The 23,254-nt window shown below is 43.3% G+C and overlaps 2 protein-coding genes across 2 annotated transcripts in view; both read right to left on the reverse strand.

Moving 5' to 3' along the window:
- LOC132126512 (low affinity immunoglobulin gamma Fc region receptor III-like) overlaps window positions 1–23,254 on the reverse strand; it is a 47,982-nt gene that overhangs the window by 12,413 nt on the left and 12,315 nt on the right. The window lies entirely within an intron of this gene.
- On the reverse strand, window positions 290–9,790 carry LOC132130259 (Fc receptor-like protein 5). The gene is made up of 5 exons (XM_059541980.1): window positions 9,752–9,790; window positions 8,443–8,632; window positions 7,408–7,578; window positions 783–1,064; window positions 290–626 (listed from the first exon to the last, which is right to left on the reverse strand). Exons 1-5 carry the CDS (start codon window positions 9,788–9,790, stop codon window positions 364–366), a joined length of 945 nt encoding a protein of 314 aa, XP_059397963.1. The 3' UTR covers window positions 290–363.

Below are 23,254 nucleotides of genomic sequence, written 5' to 3' on the forward strand. Positions count from 1 at the left end.
GCCAACAGTCTGAACACAAACAGAAAAATAAATCACTCTTACTATGTACTAGTGAATATCTTCTTAAGACAACAGCAACATTAACTATGAAAAACAAACCAACAGATCTGATTACAAAACACAGACTGAATGACTGAACCAACACACTAATCTACAAAACAACAAAGTGTATTTCTCTTCACTAAAAACAATAAAGGCACACTTCCTCTCTCAAACTCATCTTTCACTCTTATATCATGGACAAGAGCTGGATTTGAAAATCTTAGAGCAGCATGAAAAACCAGGAACACTAAATCACTTTATCCTTTTGTAATATAAGAGCAATTAACATCTATAAATTATAGAGGAATATTTCAGAAGTGTTTATTGATGTACAGTCTCACCTCTGACTGAGATCCAGCTCTTGGGTGACTCTCCTCTCTTTGGGTGTTTGCAGTAGTAGAAACCCTCGTTTGACTTTGAGACAGTAGAGATGATCATCTCTGTAGTTTGACTCTGGATGAGTGATCCATCTTTATAAAAATCAGCTCTGAGGATTGGTGGAGTTGAATCTTTATATAAACAGCGTAGAGTCAGAGAATCTCCTTCAGTCACAGGATGAACAGGACTCTCCAGAATCACATCAGCTACACAAACAGAGACAACATGAGCTGACACATAGTAAGAATATATTAGGAATACATAAACAATGTGATGACAATAATAATAATAATAATAATAATAATAATAAGAAGAAGAAGAAGAAGAAGAAGAAATTAATGAATACAGAAACACAGTCTCACAGTGTACAGTGATATTAACAGGATGACCATTCTCTCTAGATTCAGACTGACACCAGTACACTCCAGTGTGTGATGGAATGGTGAAGCTGATTGTACATGTAGATCCTGTTTGTGATCCCCACAGTGAGGATGAACAATCTTCCAGCAGCTCATTGTGTAAGTATCTTCTCACTCTCCATCTATCAGAGTTAGTCTGGTCGTCACAGCTCAGAGAGAGAGAGACAGATGTGAAGTGTTGAGTTCTGCTGGGACTGATGATCAAAGAGACTGGAGGAGAAACACCTGAGAAGACAATTACATTTTGGAAATCAAGATGGTTTTATTGACATAGCACTTTACACAATGTACACTGTTTGAAAGCAGCTTTTCATAAAAATATGACAGTTCTAATACAGGTGCATCTCAATAAATTAGAATGTGATGGAAAAGTTCATTTATTTCAGTAATTCAACTCAAATTGTGAAACTCTTGTATTAAATAAATTCAATGCACACGGACTGAAGTAGTTTAAGTCTTTGGTTCTTTTAATTGTGATGATTTTGGCTCACATTTAACAAAAACCCACAAATTCACGATCTCAACAAATAAGAATATGGTGACATGCCAATCAGCTAGTAAACTCAAAACACCTGCAAAGGTTTCCCGAGTCTTCAAAATGGTCTTTCAGTTTGGTTCACTATGCTACACAATCATGGGAAAGACTGCTGATCTGACAGTTGTCCAGAAGACAATCATTGACACTCTTCACAAAGAGGGTAAGCCAAAAACATTCATTGCCAAAGAAGCTGGCTGTTCACAGAGTGCTGTATCCAAGCATGTAAACAGAAAGTTGAGTGGAAGGAAAAAGTGTGGAAGAAAAAGATGTACAACCAACCAAGAGAACCACAGCATTATGAGGATTGTCAAGCAAAATTGATTCAAGAATTTGAGTGAACTTCACAAGGAATGGATTGAGGCTGGGGTCAAGGCATCAAGAGCCACCACACACAGACATGTCAAGGAATTTGTTGAACCACAGACAACGTCAGAGGCTTCTTACCTGGGCTAAGGAGAAGAAGAAATGGGCCGGATTTCCCAATAATGGGAATAAAACTGTTACACACCCCTCCCCATAAAAGAAAAGAGTTATATGATCACATAAAACTTTCTTTAGTATTTCAACATGGTAAGTATCACATTGACTCGGGTTGTCAAGCATTACTACTTTGTAATTTACATTATTCACCTTTTTCATGATTTTTGCATGACCTTGCCATCTTGAGGCTAACTTGGCCATGAAAGAATCTGCAGCATGAGATAGAGGGTGAGTGAGGATCCAAACCAGATCTCCTTCCACGAAGGACTCTGGCTTCCTACATTTATTGTAGTATCTGCATTGTCTCTCTTGGGCTTGGCTGGTCTTCTCCTTAACTTGGTCAAGAAGAGCTTTTTGTCTTTGCATTTACATTTAATCATTTAGCAGACGCTTTTATCCAAAGCGACTTACAAATGAGAACAATAGAAGCAGTCAGGTCAACAAGAGAACAACAACAGTATACAAGTGCCATGACAAGTCTCAGTCTACTATAGAACGCATAGCCAAGTTTTTTTTTTTTTTTTTTAATAGATGAAACGACAAGAAAAGGAAAAGTGCTAGTATTAGCTGGTTAAGTGCTGGCGAAAAAGATGAGTCTTTAGATGTTTCTTGAAAATGAGTAGAGATTCAGCTGTACGAATTGAGATTGGGAGGTCATTCCACCAGCTGGGCACAGTCCAGGAAAAGGTCCGTGAAGCTTAACTGATGATCCATCACAACTCCTAGGTTTCTGGCTGTCCTCGAAGGAGTAATGGTTGATGAACCCAGCTGTATAGAGAAGTTGTGATGAAGCAATGGGTTAGCTGGAATCACCAGGAGTTCTGTCTTCATAAGGTTAAGCTGAATGTGATGGTCATTCATCCAGCTAGAAATGTCACTCAGACAGGGTGAAATGCGAGCAGCTACAGTCGGGTCATCTGGCTGGAATGAGAAGTAGAGTTGGGTGTCATCAGCGTAGCAGTGATAAGAAAAGCCATGATTCTGAATGAGAGATCCTAATGATGTCATGTAGATGGAGAAGAGAAGTGGTCCAAGTACTGAGCCTTGAGGAACCCCAGTAGCAAGGGGGTGTGACTTTGAAACATCACCCCTCCGAGACACACTGAAGGATCTGTCAGAGAGGTAGGACTTAACCCACAGGAGTGCAGTTCCAGAGATGCCCATCTTTCTGAGGGTGGACAGGAGAATCTGGTGATTAACGGTGTCAAAAGCAGCAGACAGGTCCAGTAAGATGAGTACCGAGGATTTTGAAGCTGCTCTTGCTAGTCGCAGGGCTTCAGTAACCGAGAGCAGGGCAGTCTCAGTTGAGTGGCCACTTTTGAAGCCAGATTGGTTGCTGTCCAGGAGGTTGTTTTGTACAAGGAACATAGAAAGCTGGTTGAACACAGCTCGTTCAAGTGTCTTTGCAATGAATGGAAGAAGGGATACCGGTCTGTAGTTTTCAAGAAGCGCTGGATTTAGAGATGGTTTCTTGAGCAGTGGGCTTACCCGAGCCTGCTTGAATGCTGAGGGAAATGTTACAGAGTGTAGAGAGAAGTTGATAATGTGAGTAAGTGAAGGTATGACTGAAAAAGAGATCGCTTGAAGGAGGTGAGTGGGGATCGGATCAAGTGGACAAGTAGTAGGATGATTGGACAGGAGAAGTTTGGAGACGTCCATCTCTGAGAGTGGTGAGAAGGAGGAGAAAGAGTGTGCGTCGGTCATTGTGAAGTTGTCCTCAGTCTGCGGTGTGGAGAATTGGTCACTGATGGATCTTGTCTTATTTGTGAAGAAAACTGCAAAGTCGTCCGCTGTAAGAGTCGATGGAGGGGTTGGTGGCGGCAGATTAAGAAGAGAAGAGAAAGTCTTGACGAGTGTTATTTGATCAGTACTGTAGGCCACATGGTCGGGATTGGGAGGTTTGCGGAGCAATCTCTCAAGTGGACCCTTTAACTTGCGTCCCAATGCAATCTTGGCTGGAGTGAGACTGGAACTCTCTTGCCATGCTGGATTAATTGCATACTGGAACTCTGGTATCCACTTGTCCCAATCACGGTGGTTGTCATGAACGTAAGATGATATCATTGTTTTTAAGGTCCTGTTGACCCTCTCAGTTAAGTTGATCTGTGGATGATATGCTGTACTGAGTTTTTGATCTACACCCCATCACTTGCAAGTATCATTGAGTAACTGGGCAGTAAACTGAGGGCCGCTGGGTATGCTGGGGCTAAATGCAGAACTATTTCCCAAAGTAAAGCAGGTATGACTATTTGATGAGTGTATCTTTGGTGCTTGTCAGGCACACTGTGAAATAGGTAGTCATTCTCTATAATGTAAGCGATGCGGTCAGAATCTGTGGTAGGTTGTTTAGATGACTCCCATAGAGCCAGCAAAGTTGAATCTAGCTTTTGGGCAATGTGGCTTACATCCTCTTCCACAGGTACTCCTCTAGATAGGGCATCAGGTACCTCATTACATTACCACAAAACTGAAACCCTGCAGTCGTAAAGCCCACCTGGTCAAGCGTAAGGATGGTATAGGGTGATTGAGAACCCAAGACAGTGCAGAATAGTTTGTGAGTACTTCAAAGTTCCTTCCCTCCAAGTACTGCCTCTACTTTTCCACGGCCCATACTACTGCAAGACATTCCTTTTCTGAGGTAAAGTATAACTTCTTTGCTCCGTGCAAAAGTCACGAAGCATAGGCAATCATGTTCTGCCCCATCAAAATCCTGTCAATATCAGACATCCCAAGTCTCTCGGAAGTTCCGGGAGTCTCCCGCATATTGAAAGCGGCTCCCTGAGACCCGCGAATTAGTTAAAATCTCCCGGAATCTAGACCGAGCGAGCAAAAGCGCGCATGCGAAACAGATACTGTATTTGAAACCGTGTAGCGCACGCACGGCAGAGAGGGAGCTAGAGTCCTTGCGTGTGTGTGCTAATGTGCATGTGTGCGAAGCGCATGTAAGACAGAGAGCATCCTGATTGGCCTGTTTCTGCAAATCAACCAATCAATTGTCAGTGTGGGCGGGCTTTTATCTCTACTCCCGAGTCCCGAACAAAATTAATCAGTTATGTCTATCTAGAAACAGGAGCACCATGGCAGAGGGAGAGTGCCACAAAACAAAAAAAGTATAAGACACATTTTACGGCAGACTACACGAAAGTGTACCCCTGTCTTAATAGGTGTTAAACATAATGACAGTCTTGCTCATGGGGCGTTATATGATTGCAAAAGGCATGTTGAGGTGAGTTGACAAGTTTCATTTCATCTGCATATTATTCAGGCTAGTTGCCAAGGCTACATGAAAACAACAAACTCCTTAGACCTGTTTAAAGTTGCAATGGAAAATAAATAAATGCAGTTTACATAAATTGTATAAATCGATTATATAAATAGTAAAAGTAATCTACATATTTAAACATAATTAAGGAATAATTACATAGGCCTATAGCTTATAGAAATAATATTTCATGCTTTTATATCTTTTAGGGACCACAACATGTTAGGGAGGCTAAACGCAGGGAAGGCTGCTCCAATATATCTCAGTTCTCCCATTCAGATAGGCAAAGTCTCACTGAGAATGTGACTACAGCTGAGATCTATTTCCTTCCCTTTTTTTGGGGAGGGGGGGGGGGGATACCTCCCTGAAATGACCTTTTGCAGGTTGGGATGTCTGCAATATCAAATTACAGCTCCTAATCCTATATTGCTGGCATCTGTTTATACTCTAAAATCCTTGGTGAAATCAGGAGGCATTAAAATTGGTGCTTGCTGTAAAACTGTCTAAATCCAAGTTGCATCCTTAGCCTTTAGTGCATATCAAGGGGCTGCTCGCTCGGAGAAGTGGGTGATGAAATGGTGATACCAACTTGCAAGACCTACAAACTTTTGTACCTCTTTGAGATTCTTGGGTACATTGGTACGGACCACTTCTTGGGGCGGCAGTGGCTCAGTGGTTCATGTAGATTGTCTACAAACTGGAAAGTTGGTGGTTCAATCCCCGGCTCCACCTGAACAAGTGTCGAGGTGTCCTTGAGCAAGACACCTAACCCCAGCTGCTCCTGACAAGCTAGATGGCGCCTTGCATGGCTAACATCGCTGTCGGTGTGTGAATGAGTGAGTGAATGGGTGAATGTGAGGAAACTTGCAAAGTGCTTTGAATGGCCATGTGGTCTGTTGAAGGCGCTATATAAATGCAGTCCATTTACCATTCTTCAGAAACATGTCCTAGATAGGTGATGAGTTTTTTTCAGCATAGAACATTTCTTGAGGTTGAGTGTCAATCCTGAGACTTCCAGGGTTGCAAAGAGTTGTTTGAGATGTTGAAAGGGGTCTTGGACAGATATAGAATAGGTCACTAAATCATCAAGGTATACGAAGCAGAACTTTCCTATGTAGTCTCCCAGAATATTGTCCATAAGCTTTTGAAAGGTTGCAGTGGCGTTTTTAGACAAACAAATAAGTACTAGGCATTTTTGGTGACAAAGGCAGTCTTTCGGATACTGTCCTCATCCATTCCTACCTGCCAGTAACCAGACTTAAGATCAAATGTGCTGAATATGGTCGCTCCATACAAGGACTCTAGAATATCCTGAATTTGTGTCTTTGTAAATCCATCCAGAGGAGTCTTGGAGGTCAATGCTCAAAAATGAACACAAAAGTGGGTACTGCAAAAGTGTCCATTGCGTAGGTCCTGTTCAACCAGGGCACCCACATAGGACAGCATTCGTGAAGACATTCCATGGGCTTGAGATGGTGAATTGGTGGGTTTTTGTTAAATGTGAGCCAAAATCATCAAAATTAAAAGTACCAAAGTCTTCAAACAACTGCATTCTGTGTGCATTGAATTTATTTAATACATGAGTTTCACAATTTGAGTTGAATTACTGAGGTAAATAAACTTTTCCTCGACATTCTAATTTATTGAGAATCGTCTGTATATAAAGGAATCAAAAATTAAATAATGTACTATATATGGAGAAATAGAAGTATAGCAAAAAAAGATAATTGTTTAGATAAATGTACAGGTATGCTATTAGTGCAGATATTTTATTTTAATATAAATGTATTTATATTATATCAATTTAATATAAATTGTTGTATATTAATTAACGAAGATATAATTATAGGGATTTTATACTAATGGTTATTTGTCAATCTACAAAATGACTGATCAAGTGTTTTTACGGTCAATCCTATATCTTTTGCTGATGTGCACATTAATCAAGATGTAGTCAAACACATGAAAATAAAAATATAAAAATATCATAATGGAAATATTCTTTATTAGAGGGATCAAATTATATACAGTATATTTTTTATGAATATTTTCCAACAGTAGAATTACATGTTTTTCATTTTTGCAGTAGTCAAGGTAATAGTGATTTGTTTGACCCGATAGTCTCTGCTTGTTGAGCAACTACACGAGAGCAAAAGCATCTTTCTCTATTAACACCATTAAAAATAGGCATTTACTATGATGGAATATAATTTTAAGGCACATCAAGCTCTAAAGATATAAAGGAAAATTTCAGCACTGTCTCATTCTATGATTCAGTTTGAACTCACCAGTGACCCAAAGTGGTTGTTTGTTGCTGTACCATGTGTAAAAGGGTGGTTTTCCTCTCTCTGCTGTGCACACATAAACTCCTGTGTGTTTTAGAGCAGCAGAACTGACAGTGTAGTTTCCTCCAGCTCCTCTGCTGCTGTCTGAGAGCAGCTCATAACGATAGCTGTTGTCTGTAAATAGTGAGAATGTGCAGTTACCTCAAGAAACGATCAGTCATTTTTACATGAGTCTTAGAAATTACCTTTGTTGGTGTTAGAAAGGTCAGGGCCCGGTTCCCCGATAACGCTCACTCTTAGCGCGCTAAGAAGCCTCGAAAGATATATTTACCAAAGTTGTTTATGTTTCTAAGTGGGTTCCCCGAAGTGTCCCTTAGGAAGCTTCTTAATACGCTGTCTCTTACGTTCGACGTTACAAAGGCGCTGTCCCAAGTGAAGGTGCTGAATTAGTTGGCATCGATTGCTCAGGAATCCATTTTCCACTTCACGCGAAGGTGCATTACGGCGTTAAGAAAGACAACATGTTCTATGCAAATGAAACATTCCTCAATTTATTCCAGTAACATTTATTTTATCATAGTTTAAGTTATCAGTAAAATATAGACTATTAATTAAATTATCATAATTGTCAGTAATATGTTCACACGATATGTTGTGACTGGTAGACGAACCGGGTATCCCTCACTTATCATCCACCCTCCTTATCCCGTTGTGCCACTTGTGCTGCTTCCTGACATGAATTTAACTTCTAAAAATTATGTAATACACTTTTATATTAATGGTAGGTTACTTTACAATCAGAATTGATTGGCAAGCAGCTGCAGTTACTTCTGTTTAATGCAGTATTAATTGAGGTTAATATTTTCAATAAAAAGTAACCTATCTAGAATGAACCGAGAGAGAGAGAGAGAGAGAGAGAGAGAGAGAGCGTTAGATATAGAATATGTTGGGGAAGCAACGTAAAAAAATGGGCACCAAGCTTCTCGTCAGAGGAACTTGAGGTTTTGCTGGACCTTGCCACCAGGTCCGAGATCACACCCCTATGGTCCACTATAATCTGCATGGCCGCTAATCCCTGATCAAGCACTGATGGATTGGCGATAGGGATGAGTGTGCAATCCACCAGGCCCAAGACTCTGGGGATGCCAGCAATGGCATGACAGCCCTGCTGTACCTCCTGGACCTCCTGAGGTGTTGCAGGCAGCTGGATGTAATCCCTGGCATGGCACTAAAGGGTGATGGTGACAGTGTGGATGCACCTCCACACCGAGGTCTTGCTTAGGCCGTAGCCCTCTCCCACAAATTCGATGAAGCTCTCTGTAGCAAAAAATCTTAGCGCTGCAAGGAGCTGGACTTCAGGGCTTTAAGCAAAATTCTGACGCATTAAGGTCCAGCAGCTCCATAATGAGTTGTTTTGGGAGGCGAAATTTTTTTAATATAGCCATGTCAGGCAAAATTTCAAAAGGTCTTACGTTTTGCCGAATAAAAAAAAATTCACATGGACTAAACGGCCGGTGCCGTCTTTCATTCAATACAGGGACACGTTGGATCGCTGCCATAGTTGGTCGCTTACTGGACACTACCATGCTTACCCATTTATAGATCTTAGCCATTTAGAGCCAAATTGTTTGCCAGGTTTTAATTATCAAAAGTGACTGCCAATTCGCTTGAATGACATTACGAAATAGTCTAGGCTAATTACCACCATATCAGTTCTGATACCACGTAAAGTCAACTTCATAAAGAGGCCTGTATCCATTGCGAACATATTTTACTATTATTCTTAAAATGTCCATAACATAAAATCATTTTTGTGCCACAATATTGTCAACATACCATAGTTTGACTTGTACTGCACTGCGCTGATTTCAGAGCCGGCCAAGCCACTAAGTGACCCTTGCAATTGCAAAGGGCCCCGTGGCCAGCAGAGGGCCCCCTTGAGTCACTGCTATATAGTGGGTGAAAAAAATCATACATCAAAAGTAACATAAAATAAATAAATAAAAAGAAATGGGCCTACAGCGCTCTTTATCAGGCATCATGATAAGCACAGTTGTTTTTTATTTAGTTCTTTATTATGGCGAGTTCCCCGCGAATCTTGACCCTGACTGACCCCTATGATGTCACTCATCACCCGGTCAGTGTCTGTCAGTCAGTTACTCCAGCGTCGATGATATCTGACAAAAAACGAAAATATCTTTCTGGCCATGAAAAACGACAAAAGAAAAGGCTGGAAGAAGAGAAGAAGCAAGAAGATAAAGGTACGTAAACCTGTAGGCTTAATTTTCCGATACCTGTATAGATAATCTGCAGTCTAAAAGTCTTATATTGGGATGCAAACACTTACAGCGCGCTTTTCGGCGCCTCCCGCTTTTTTTCTCGTCATTTTGGGTGACTTGGATCTGAGAGGGTCCGTCTGATTATAATTTCACGAAGTCATCTGAAGCCATTCCATACCTTATTGTGAGGGACAGAAGACTATTTACATCATTAAATTAAAGTTTACGGAAACTCGTTTTTCCTCGTCAATTATTCTCCATTCAGTTCTCTCTCCACCTTCAGTTCTCTCTCCACCTTCAATACCATGACTTAGGTGCCCTTGAGCAAGGCATCGAACCCCCAACTGCTCCCCGGGCGCCGCAGCATAAATGGCTGCCCACTGCTCCGGGTGTGTGCTCACAGTGTGTGTGTGTTCACTGCTCTGTGTGTGTGCATTTCGGATGGGTTAAATGCAGAGCACAAATTCTGAGTATGGGTCACCATACTTGGCTGTGGGGAAGTCGTGGCCTGGTGGTTAGAGAATCGGACTCCCAATCAAAAGGTTGTGAGTTCGAGTCCCGGGCAGGCAGGAATTGTGGGTGGGGGGAGTGCATGTACAGTTCTCTCTCCACCCTCAATACCACGACTTAGGTGCCCTTGAGCAAGGCACCGAACCCCCAACTGCTCCCCGGGCGCCGCAGCATAAATGGCTGCCCACTGCTCCGGGTGTGTGTTCACAGTGTGTGTGTGTGTTCACTGCTCTGTGTGTGTGCACTTCGGATGGGTTAAATGCAGAGCACAAATTCTGAGTATGGGTCACCATACTTGGCCGAATGTCACTTCACTTCACTTCACTTCACTTAACGTTATTCAAACAGCGCGCGCACTTTGTGCATGGTAAAACTCTCTTCAATATATGATATATTCACATTATAATGCTTGATCTGTAGATAAAAGGCTGTGGATTTGCATAAGATGACTTTATTTATCAAACGCACAATAACTGGAATTTAAAACTGTGAAGAAACAAATAATCAATAAACTGTTGGACAGATATACATTAGGATTTGTGCGCTCGACATTTCTTCGCTTTGTGCCGTGAACTTTTAAATGCGCACTTGAGCAGCGCAGCGCTGCACACTGTGACTCCATGTTAAAGAAAATAGTCCGCTTCGCGTCCATAGCAATGCTCTGTTTTTCATGGCAATGGTGTGTTCTACTTCGCAGCGGTCTGTTATCAAGAAATAACAAACCGCATTCTACATTGGGATTCAACCAAGCCATGTAATAAATGCTAATAACATGATGCATAAAATTGGTTTAGTATTATACATTTGCTGTGATGTTAAAGCATTTAACAGAACAATATAAACCCAGTTTGGCTTCTACACTAAAGGGCTAACATTAATTTACTCCTTATGTCCCCTTTCCAGAGGCACTATTAAAGTATATGCGTGGGTATATAAGTGGGCCTTTTTTGGGCCTGAAATCACTGATACAACCTTTAATTCAATTTTTTGTTTTTTAGCAAATTACTTTTTTCCAAGGAGAACACGTATGCATGTGCACACACACAAATACACAAGTTTGGATTTTAATAGTTCTATTGAAATGTTACCTAATTCTTATTATTGGTACTATTAATCTTGTTTGTGGTGTTTTAGATGTTATTGTTAATTTTGTGTATTCGAAAAATTCAAACATTTAAATGTTCTATTTATTATTATATATAATATTTTATTTAAATGTTATTCTATTTGCTCTATTTCATTTAAATTCTATATAAAGGCTGTTGTTTGTGCTTCTTAAACTCTGGTGTCAATTAAAAATGTTTCTTTTATGGTCAGTGAAAATCACTTTATCAGTCTTTTTATTCAGCAAGTTCATCAGTGTGTGTTCGTTGCACTGCACTGCCATTCAGTGGTATCATAATTTTCCTGTTAGACATCAAACATGGAACTCAACTCAAGAACTCAAGGTCTTTTATTGTCATTCTGTACATGTTGCCACATAAGAACGAAATACTTACTCAGGGCCAGCAGCGTAAAAAAGATAATTAACATACAGCATACATAGAATAATTAAAACATAATTTAATAGACTAAAAAATTTAAAAATAACATAGTAGATATAATATGTACAGTATAGTTACAAGGTAGTCATTAATTTCTGTAGGCCTTACTTAAAACGGTCAAAGGGGCCTCCAACCAAATTTTGCTTAGGGCCCCCAAAGGTCTAGGGCCGGCTCTGGCTGATTTCTAAAGACTGCTGCACAGTGGCGGTGACTAACGTCTTGAGCTCAAACAACACTAAGAGAGAGCTTATGAATGGTCCAGACCAACCTTACGAAAGTGTGACTTACAGAAGATATACTTAGTGTACGAACGTGTCGGGAATCATGCCATAATGTTAAGAAAGAGGTTAAGGAATAGGTTAAGAACTACTTAGTGATAGGAACGTTTTGGGGAACCGTTCCCAGGTCTTTGCGCATGTGCTGCCTTTGACATGTTCACATGCGCAGAAAGGTGTATTTATCAGTGTTAATCACCAATCGTACAGTTTCAAGCATGTTTGAATATGCCTTGCTGTCATGATCATAATGACTAGAGTTCTCTCAAAATATGGTGTGAACAAATGTCAGATTTCGTATTCCACTGCATGTAACTGCCATATTAGTAAATAAATTGCTGTTTATTTTATCTTTATGGACACAATGTTCATGTCTATGTTCAGTTTATGTAAATTACCTCATAAGCGGTTTGAGTATGAAAGCAGTTGTAATTTCTAACCAATACGTGGTAGTGGTGTTGTAAAGTTTCATTGTTTATATAGTTTAATATTTAACATGATAATTTAATAAGAAACTAAGTATTTCATGTGAATGTCTTTGTAATAATATTTTTGAAACATGTAACTTAATCCAACTCTTATTCCTTTTCTACTGTAGACCACATACACACACACTCTCACTACAAGTACCCAATAGATCACCTGTAATGCCCATGTACAGCTGTGTTGTGTGCATCTTGGTTGCAAATTACTCCTGTACTAAGAGAAATTAAACTCTTTTGATGCAACTGATCAGACCCTGTGTATTGACTGACACCCCTTGAGCAAGGCTAAATATCAGATCTCCTTAACACAGTGCTTTTAGTCATACTCCAGAACAATGTTCCTTCGAGCCGGATCTGGCATTTATCATGGACAAAGAATTGATCAGTAGCAACATGCAACCAGAAGAAGCATCTGCACAAGTTGTAAGACCCAAACGTCAGGTTCATCCTCCCGCCTACCTTAAAGACTATGATCTCACAACTGGACAGCAAAGACAAGTCAGTCAGCCAGCCAGCCAGTATTCTCTCACACAGCGTGCACATGGGCATGGAGACATCGAACATCCCATTACCTTCTTCAAGAGTATCGAGTCCGATAAGTCAAGGTCCATGGAACACCTTGGATGAATGGCCGGTTGCCTATGAGAGGGAACAATCCTTTCAGAATATGGATGGCACTAAACTGCAGCCACTTTGTCCCAATTACACCCTATTGTAGTCTATTCACCATCATCAGCCTCCTCCATATTACTGGCCATGGGAAGTACAGCAGCCCATTCCTTTACCACAGACATTTTACACTAAAGAGGATAGACCTCCCATGCATCATGAAACTGCATCTTCCCATCAAGGGTCTATGTTGATTATGTCAAGGCTCCAGCCAATCTATAGTCAGCAACAACAGACAGCACCCTCCATGAGGACACCCCAAACCTTTCCTATTATGACTGGAGGCTCCTCACTCAGTTTGAATCAGGGGACTGTTTATCAAAATCTGCCCAAACGAGCAGAAGAAAAAACTGTAGATCCTCAGATTGACTAGCCATTTTGGGTGGTGATGAGTGAACTCCAAATCATGAAAGATCAGATTCAGGCTTCTACACCATTCTACATATAACTATTCAGATACCAAATCCTGCTAGATCATCTGAGGCTGGATGAAGCTCACCTGGTGGCAGACTCTTACCTGAATTCATCATTCCCATACTCAGATACCATGGCTGCCCTAAATGAAAGGTTCACCACAAGTTGGCACTTAAGAAGATTGCCAAAGTGATGGATTTTCCAGACATAAGACAGGGTGATACTGAGGCATTTGACAATTTTGCTTTGCAGATAAGGGGTCTTGTTGGAATGCTGGAGACTCTTGGAGATAAAGGTGACGTTGAGCTTCAATGCGAATGCAGAGACCCTTTACATGGATAGACCCACTGACTGCCGATGTGTTCTCCTGAAAGTCATCAGAGTCTTGCTACGCTACAGAGGTAAAACACTCAACACCTATGCTGTCATGGATGAGGGGTCTGAGCGGACTATACTTCTTCCTGATGCCGCCAGTGGGCTCGGAATACAAGGCAATAATTCGCCAAGAAGTGCAGACTGTCAGTGGTGCATCGGTTTCCTTTCACATACAGTATCTCCAGCAAATCAGCCTCAGAAGATATTTAAGATTGCAGCTGCCTTTACTGCCAAACGCCTTGGTTTGGCTAATCACTCATATCCTTTGAGCATTCTTAAGAAATATAAACACCTGAGAGATCTTCCCCTGTAGACCTTTGAAAAGGTATGTTCTCTACTGCTCATTTGGGCTGATAATACCCACCTGATAACACTAATAGAACCTGTCCATCTTGGCCCACCCGGTGGTCCGGCTGCCATCAAAAAAAGGCTTGGATGGACCCTGCAGAGACCAGTCAAGCTCTTGGACAATCTTGCCTTTTCCTGTCTCATGGTCCCGCATTACTGGAACTCAAACAAGATGCTGAGAAGTTATGGCAACTTGATGTTCTGCCTTTCCGAGAAGCAGGTCACAAGATCCAGAGAGGATCGGCAAGCCATTAACCTTCTAGAGACCAGGACGACTCATGTGGAGGTAAATGGGATATTTTGCTATGCGACACCCTTGCTGCGCAGAAAGGATTTCCCCTTTTTCCATCCTCCAAAGGAGGCGGTGATGCCAAAAATTAAGAATATGGAGCGACGACTGATTCAAACTCCAGAGAATGCAGCCATATACAACACAGAGATAGAGAAGTTGGAACTGAATGGTGCAGGTGCTAGACTCCCTGCAGAAGGAGGCAGTGTAACAGGGGAGTCTTGGTATATCCCACACCATTTGGTCAGCCATAATGCAAAGGGCCGTGTTGTGTTTAATTGCTCCTTCCACTAGCAACTGGAGGGTTTGACATCCGTCAGTGGGCCAGTAATGTGCAAGATGTCATCAGTAACTTCCCACATAGCAAACAGACTTGGCCCAAATGTGGCTTCAAGGTGGCACTGCTGGCCTCTTGTCAGCAATGGCATGTACCCTTACAGCCAGAGCTGGGCCATGTGTGGCAATGACGGCACAGCGGGGATCCGGCAAATAATAAGAGGGCCGATTGTTGATGGGAGGAGTGTGGCCCAGATCAGTCCAGTGATATGTGGCCCAAATCAGGCTAAGATCTGGCAGCATATTATGTGACCCATGATAAACATGATAAATACAATATTGCATGATAATGGTTAAATGATCACATACATTTTAATGGAGTGTTGTATTGTTAAAATGTAGTCTTTAAAATGGCAAGTCAAAACAGAATGAAACATTATCATTTAAAAATTAAGCAAAACAGTCAAGTGCATTAAACTGCACTGAATTATAATTTTATTAAATTTTATATTATTATTCTTGATACAAATAATATTAGAATCCTTACATGAAAATAAAGAGAGAGAGAGAGTATTTAACCATTATCATGTAATATTTATTTGGTTCACTATGGGACATACACTGATCTACAATAGAGAGTGGGGGCACATCATTTGTATTAGTATGCTGTCATGCACAAGCATTAAATAAAATGATCACGAGAGAATTTTATTTTTATTTAAATCCTGTATCCATTTGATACTTGTTGTGAGGAGCAGATCCAAATTCAAATCGCATTCGGCAATATGTATCTCCTTCCTCTGTAGCTATAGTAACTATTTAAAAAATGTGCCGTTAAGAGGTTTTACAACAAGTTTCACAGCAGCAATATCAAACACTCATTGGCTCTCGTCGGTTTCGTCAGAGATTGCGACATGCCGTGTTTCTGGTGATGGGTGTTTTGAATGAGAAACGCTTGCCTAGAAGGAGTGGATCGGGATAGTACTGTATTTTCAGCATTTAACAAATTAAATTATGCCCTGCTCCTGTTACAGATGTGGTGGTGCTAAACGTAAAAAAAAGGGAGAGAAGAGGAACTGGAACAAATAAGGAGTTTACTGATGAAAAAGGTACAGACTATATTAACAGGATTACATTTAGTATACATACAACGAACACATCAACAACGCTAAACAACAATAATCACGGACCAGGGAGAACTAAACAGACCAGGTATTTAAACACACAGGTGATGAGGGAACTGGGGACAGGTGAGGATCAATCAATTAACTAAAACAAGAAAAGGAAGATGACCAAATAAGGAAACCAAAAGTTCATAAACGTGACAGTTCGCCCCCTCCCGGAAAGGTGCGTCCTCGCACCGCAAGAGGAATACCAGCGGAGGGAGGGTGGGGGTTCTGGAGGCGGGCGAGGAGCAGGCCAGGAGCAGGTGACGAGGGAGCATGGAGGTAGGAACCAGGGCGGAGTGGATGGAGGGAGGAGCCAGGGAGGAGCCTGGAGCAGGAGGAGCCAGATGGTCCACCAGAGACCAGCCAGGACGGAGATTCATGGTGGAGTCGACGGCGGGAGGAGCCATGGTGAAGGGGTCGACGACACCAGGGGGCCGACAGGCAGAGACTGCACCGGTGGGTGAGGAGCCCAAGATGGAGCAGCACAGCCGCAGAGCCAGGGTGACGTCGAGGATTCGGAGGGCCTAGGTGGAGAAGAAGGCTCTGGCGACCAAGGCGGAGGCGGGGTCCTGGAAGACCGCTGTGGAGCCGGAGTGACTGAGGATGACGGTGGAACCAGAGGGAAGGAGGAGCCTGACAGAGCCGGAGGGATGGAGTGACGAGGTGGAACCAGAGGAGTGGAGTCCCGAGGTGGCGGATGGTCGACTTCTGACCAAGGTGGAGCCGGAGGGATGAGGGAGCCCGGTGGAGCAGGTGGGATGACAGGCCACGGTGGAGACGAGGGAGCTAAGAGCCAAGGCGGAGCCGCTGGGTGGAAGGACCGAGGAGGAGTCCAGGGCTCGGAGGCTGGAGGCGGAGACAGGGCCTTAACATGCCAAGGCGGAGCTGGAGACTGGCAGTCCAGCGGCGAACCATCGCGCCCAGATGGCGCGGACTGAGGGTGAGCTGCGGGACTGACTGGCACCAGCAGGGATGACGAGGAACTGGCTGGTCTAGCAGGAGGAGAGAGAGGAAGGATGGGAGGATACACAGGAGGATCAGGGCTGGACGGAACCAGCGGTAGTGGAGCAGAGGGACTGGCAGTTTTAGGAGGAGGTGGGAGAGGGAGGCTGGGAAGGAGTACAGAAGACACAGAAAATTCAGAGCTGGGCGGAACCAGCGGAGACATAGGAAATTCAGAGCTGGGTGGAACCAGCGGAGACATAGGAAATTCAGAGCTGGGCGGAACCAGCGGAGACATAGGAAATTCAGAGCTGGGCGGAACCAGCGGCGAGACAGAAAATTCAGAGCTGGGCGGAACCAGCAGAGACATAGGAAATTCAGAGCTGGGCGGAACCAGCGGAGACATAGGAAATTCAGAGCTGGGCGGAACCAGCGGAGACATAGGAAATTCAGAGCTGGGCGGAACCAGCGGAGAGACAGAAAATTCAGAGCTGGACAGAACCAGCGGAGAGACAGAAAATTCAGAGCTGGACGGAACCAGCTGAGAGACAGAAAATTCATAGCTGGGCGGAACCAGCGGAGAAACAGAAAATTCAGGGCTGGGCGGAACCAGCGGAGAAACAGAAAATTCAGGGCTGGGCGGAACCAGCGGAGAAACAGAAAATTCAGGGCTGGGCGGAACCAGCGGAGAAACAGAAAATTCAAGGCTGGACGGAACCAGCGGAAATGGAGCAGAGGAGCTGACTGGAGGAGGTAAGAGTGGGAGACTGAGAGGGTATACAAGGGGATCAGGGCTGGATGGAACCAGCGGAAAAACAGGGGAGTGGGGCTGGAGATATCCTCTTCGGCGTTGCTGATGGTCCACGAAGATCCATTCTTCTCCAGCACCCACTCCACAAAATCGGCGAAATCCTCTCAGGGACCGTTCGCTGGTAGGCGTGCCTTACTCCGCTCGCTCAGGCCGGTGTAGAAAAAGTTAGAGAGCGAGCGGTCGGGGAAGTGAGTAAGGCACGCCAGATCTAGAAAGTCCCTGGTGTGGTCCTCCAGCGAACGGTCCAGTTGCTCCAGGCATAGGAGACGGACTGCTGGGATGGCCATTCCGGGAGAGGGAAAAAAATATAAAAAACCAAAAAGAAAGAAAAACGCTGCTAAATTAACTATACTGTTTTGGTCCGTGATTCTGTTACAGATGTGGTGGTGCTAAACGTAAAACAAATGGAGAGAAGAGGAACTGGAACAAATAAGGAGTTTACTGATGAAGAAGGTACAGACTATATTAACAGGATTACATTTAGCATACATACAACGAACATATCAACAAGGCTAAACAACAATAATCACGGACCAAGGAGAACAAAACAGACCAGGTATTTAAACACACAGGTGATGAGGGAACTGGGGACAGGTGAGGATCAATCAATTAACTAAACAAGAAAAGGAAGATGACCAAATAAGGAAACCAAAAGTTCATAAACGTGACAGCTCCTCGCACTACTATTATATTCTGCCAGAGTGGACTGCAACTGCAATGCATGTCAGTTTGGACTACTGTGGTACTGCTCTTTGTCACATCTGTAATAAATTATTATGATTAAGTAACATATGTCTATCTGTTACGTTTCTCTTATAGACTGTAACATTATACTTTATACACTCACTCTTTATTGGTTGATTTGATCTTTATAAAAAATAAATAGAAAAACCAATGCAATTCGTTTTTTTTATTGCACAGTTACATGATGTGTAGGTTTTAAGTCTAATTTTCTATTCAGTTTAATGTATTTTATTGGCATAGTTTGTGTCTACGTTAAAGCATGACACAAAATGAATAGTTGCGATCATAGTAATATACCAGGTAATAATATGAAATATTAAAATTCCCATACAGCAATATAGTGTTGACCCAGATCCGGCCCTCATCTGGCCCGCGTGAAATCCATTCGGGCCGGATCTGGGCCGACACTGCTTGCTGTCTGGGTTGGGTCTGGGCTATATAAGGCTCAGATTTGGGGATTCTGGTTTACTTAAGACTAGGAATTGGCACCAATAATAAAACCTGTTTTGGCCCAGATCAGGGCCAACTAAAGCTGATTAACTGGCTGAGATTTGGGCCGGTTATGGCCCATGTGTGGCCCAGGCCTTTAATCCAGTTCTGGGCCACTTCCGAGCCGTCATTCTTTACGGTACTTGGGCCGAGAGAAAAGTCATTGTGTGGCCCGGATAGTTTGTGTCTATGTTAAACCATGACACAAAATGAATAATTGTGATCATAGTAATATACCAGGTAATAATATGAAATATTAAAATTCCCATGCAGCAATATAGTGTTGGCCCAGATCCGGCCCTCATCTGGCCCGCGTGAAATCCATTCGGGCCGGATCTGGGCCGACACTGCTTGCTGTCTGGGTTGGGTCTGGGCTATATAAGGCTCAGATTTGGGGATTCTGGTTTACTTAAGACTGAAAATTGGCACCAATAATAAAACCTGTTTTGGCCGAGATCAGGGCCAACTAAGGCTGATTAACTGGCTGAGATTCGGGCCGGTTATGGCCCATGTGTGGCCCAGGCCTTTAATCCAGTTCTGGGCCACTTCCGAGCCGTCATTCTTTGTGGTACTTTGGCTGAGAGAAAAGTCATTGTGTGGCCCGGATCTGGGCCAGAAGACATTTGCTAGGTGGGTTGCCACCAGATGCCAAATCTTGATGCCAAAACCTCTCGTGCATTGGTGGTTGTTCAGCAGCTTTGGGTCAAGAACAGAAACTGGGATGACCCAGAACTTCCCGAGGATCTTCAACGAGCATGGAAAGTATGGGAAGCTGAGCTTCAGTATTTACCTCTTGTAGTACTTCTTTGATGCTTCACCCCATCCAGCATGTACCACCCTGAGGTCACTTATGAAATCCACATTTTCACTGATGTTTATCTATCTCTGTCGCAGATGAGGAATTCACATGTGATAAATGCAGGGAAATAGTTAGGCTGACAGAGAAGATTTCAGAATTAGAGGCATGCATCCAAACTTTAATTGAGGACAGTAAGAATCTTAGGGCTCTAGATATGGCTTTGGATGCGTCTAGCTCAGGGATTCCTGTACATTGTTCGGTTCCGGCAACAGAGCCCCTGCAGCAGGGCAACTGGGTGACAGTGGGGCAGCGTAGTCGTGGGTAAAAACACCGCTCGTCTGTTCCGATCAAAACATTAAACAGGTTCTCCCCACTCAGTGATGCACCCACTGAGAAAGCTGATGAAAGTGCTCTAGTTATTGGTGATTCTATTGTACGGAACGTGAATATAGAGACACCAGCCACCATAGTCAAATGATTACTGGGAGCCATAGCACCTGACATCTTGGCAAATTTAAAAGTGCTGGCTAATGCTAAACGTAAATACAGCAAGATTGTTATTCAGGCTGGCGCTAATGATGTTCGACTTCGCCAGTCGGAGATCACTAAAAAATAACATCAAAGAGGTGTGTGAACTTGCAAGCATGATGTCATACACTGTAATATGCTCTGGTCCCCTCCCTGCTTACTGTGGTGACGAGATGCATAGCAGATTGTCATCACTCAATGGCTGGATGTCTAAGTGGTGCCCACAGAATAACATAGGTTTCAAAGACAATTGGACGAGATTTTGGGGCAGACCTGACCTGTTGAAAAGAGATGGTCTTCATCCCTCATGGGGTGGCGCCACTCTTCTCTCTACAAATATGGCAAATAGTCTTTATAGTGTGGGATATAGTGTTTATACTTGACTAACTGGGGCCCAGGTCAGGAAGCAGACAGACTGGCTAAAATGACCGTGTGCTAGCTGCCTCATGTCACAGAGGTCAGCTAATTCTCAGCACATAGAGACTCTTTCACCTAGATATCACACTATAGAGAATGTGTCAAAAAATACAAAAAATGTCCAAACCAAGTTAAGATTAACAATTTAATTGAGGTTCAACAAATACAAAACAGATGCAATACGGATAAACAAATGATAAAGCTTGGCTTATTGAATATCAGATCCCTTTCTATGAAAACACTTTTTGTAAATAATATGATCCCTGATCATAATTTAGATGTGCTCTGTTTGACAGAAACCTGGCTAAAACCTGATGATTACATTATTTTAAATGATTCCACCCCCCAAGATTACTGTTATAAACATGAGCCGCGCCTAAAAAGCAAAGGGGGAGGTGTTGCTTCAATTTATAATGTTTTCAGGATTTCTCAGAGGGAAGGCTTCAAGTATAACTCGTTTGAAGTAATGGTGCTTCATATAACATTATCCAAAGAAACAAATGTCAATGATAAATCCCCTGTTATGTTTGTACTGGCTACAGTATACAGGCATAATAATGAAAAAGATGCATTGGGATCAGCATTTATAGACATTCTGAACTCTATTTGGGGTTAGACAACACGTTTCAGGACCTACTTGTAGCAAATTAAAACTCCATGATCACGGGAAGAAGGAGGCAGGAACCAGCGGACAATCAAATGATATTTTAATGACAAAATAAAAACAAAACAGCGTGTCAGCCCCTCACGGACAACTGACGCGCACAAATAAAAACCAAACACAACTAAAACCCAGGCCTGGTCCTCTCTCGTCCGTCACTGTCATCGCTCCGGTTTTATATCCCTCCATCTCCTCCGTGGGACTTGAGACCGGTGGGTCGAGCAGGTGTCGCTCATTTCCAATCACTCTATCGGCCTCGCTCCTGTTCCCACGTCTCATCACACTACTCATTGTCAAAATCATACTCTAGATTTAATACTGTCACATGGAATTGATGTTGATAGTGTTGAAATTATGCAGCCGAGTGATGATATCTCAGATCATTATTTAGTTTTGTGCAAACTTCATATAGCCAAAATTGTAAATTCTACTTCTTGTTACAAGTATGGAAGAACCATCACTTCTATGTTACGGTTGGAACCCAGGGAAACACAGGAGACAGTGTGGTATATTTAATGGGTAATCCAAATCAGAATCCAACAAGGAGGGGTCAAACCCAGAAATCAATCCAAACAAACAACAAATAGGGAAAGGTACAGGAACAGGAAACTCTGAAGATGAGGAGACTCGGAAGGCGAGGAAACTGGATGACGGAATGAAAGGACTCCATGAAGACAAACAGAAAAAGACCGGTTAATATAGGCAGGGTAATACTGGTGACTGGACTTTGCCCATGAAGATCATTGGTGACTTGCCCTTGCACATAAAGATGAATCGTGATTTGCCTTTGTCCATGTATATCAATGGTGACTTGTCTTTGCCCATGAAGAACACTGGTGACTTGACTTTGCCCATGAAGAACACTGGTGACTTGACTTTGCCCATGAAGATCAACGGTGACTTGCCCTGACTCTGGAGTGTCAATGGTGACTTGCCCTGACTCTGGAGTGTCAACGGTGACTTGACCTGACTCTGGAGTGTCAACGGTGACTTGCCCTGACTCTGGAGGGTCAACGGTGACTTGATCTGACTCTGGAGGGTCAACGGTGACTTGACCTGACTCTGGAGGGTCAACGGGAACCTGACTCGACTCTGGAGGGTCAACGGGAACCTGACTCGACTCTGGAAGGTCAACGGGAACCTCACTCGATTCTGGAGGGTCAACGGGAACCTGACTCGACTCTGGAGGGTCAACGGGAACCTGACGACTCTGGAGGGTCAACGGGAACCTGACTCGACTCTGGAGGGTCAAATGTGGCTGTCATCTTGTGCAGAGGCGCTGGACAAGCGGCCATCTTGTGCCATGACTCTGGAACGGTGGCCATCTTGGGCAGTGGCACTGGGCCGGCGGCCATCTTGGGCAGTGGCTCTGGGCCGGCAGCCATCTTGTGCAGTGGCGCTGGGCTGGCAGCCACCTTGCGCCGTGACGCTGGACTGGCGACCACCTTTTGCTGTGGCGACCACCTTGTGCTGTGGCGGCCATCTTGCACAGTGGCGCTGGGCTGGCATCCACTTGTGATGTGGCACTGGGCTGGCGGCCATCTTGTGCAGTGGCGCTGGGCTGGCGGTCCTCCTGTTTGTAGACCCCGGTCTAGAATCGGCCATACCACCGGGGTGACAGGTGTGGCTGGGGTATTCCACGGAGACCGATGTTGTAGGTAGAAAACAATCTCCCAGAAATTAAAAGCGTCCAACTGGTCCATTTCCCTTCGAGGCACCGGTTCATCCAGACCGGTGTTGAAAATGTCCTTTAGGGCCGCATCATTGTATCCCATACCATCCGCCAGGGTCCAGAACACATGTGCCATAGCACCCACCTCATTCCC

Source organism: Carassius carassius, chromosome 1 (genome assembly GCF_963082965.1).
Source record: "Carassius carassius chromosome 1, fCarCar2.1, whole genome shotgun sequence".
Lineage (NCBI taxonomy): Eukaryota > Metazoa > Chordata > Actinopteri > Cypriniformes > Cyprinidae > Carassius > Carassius carassius.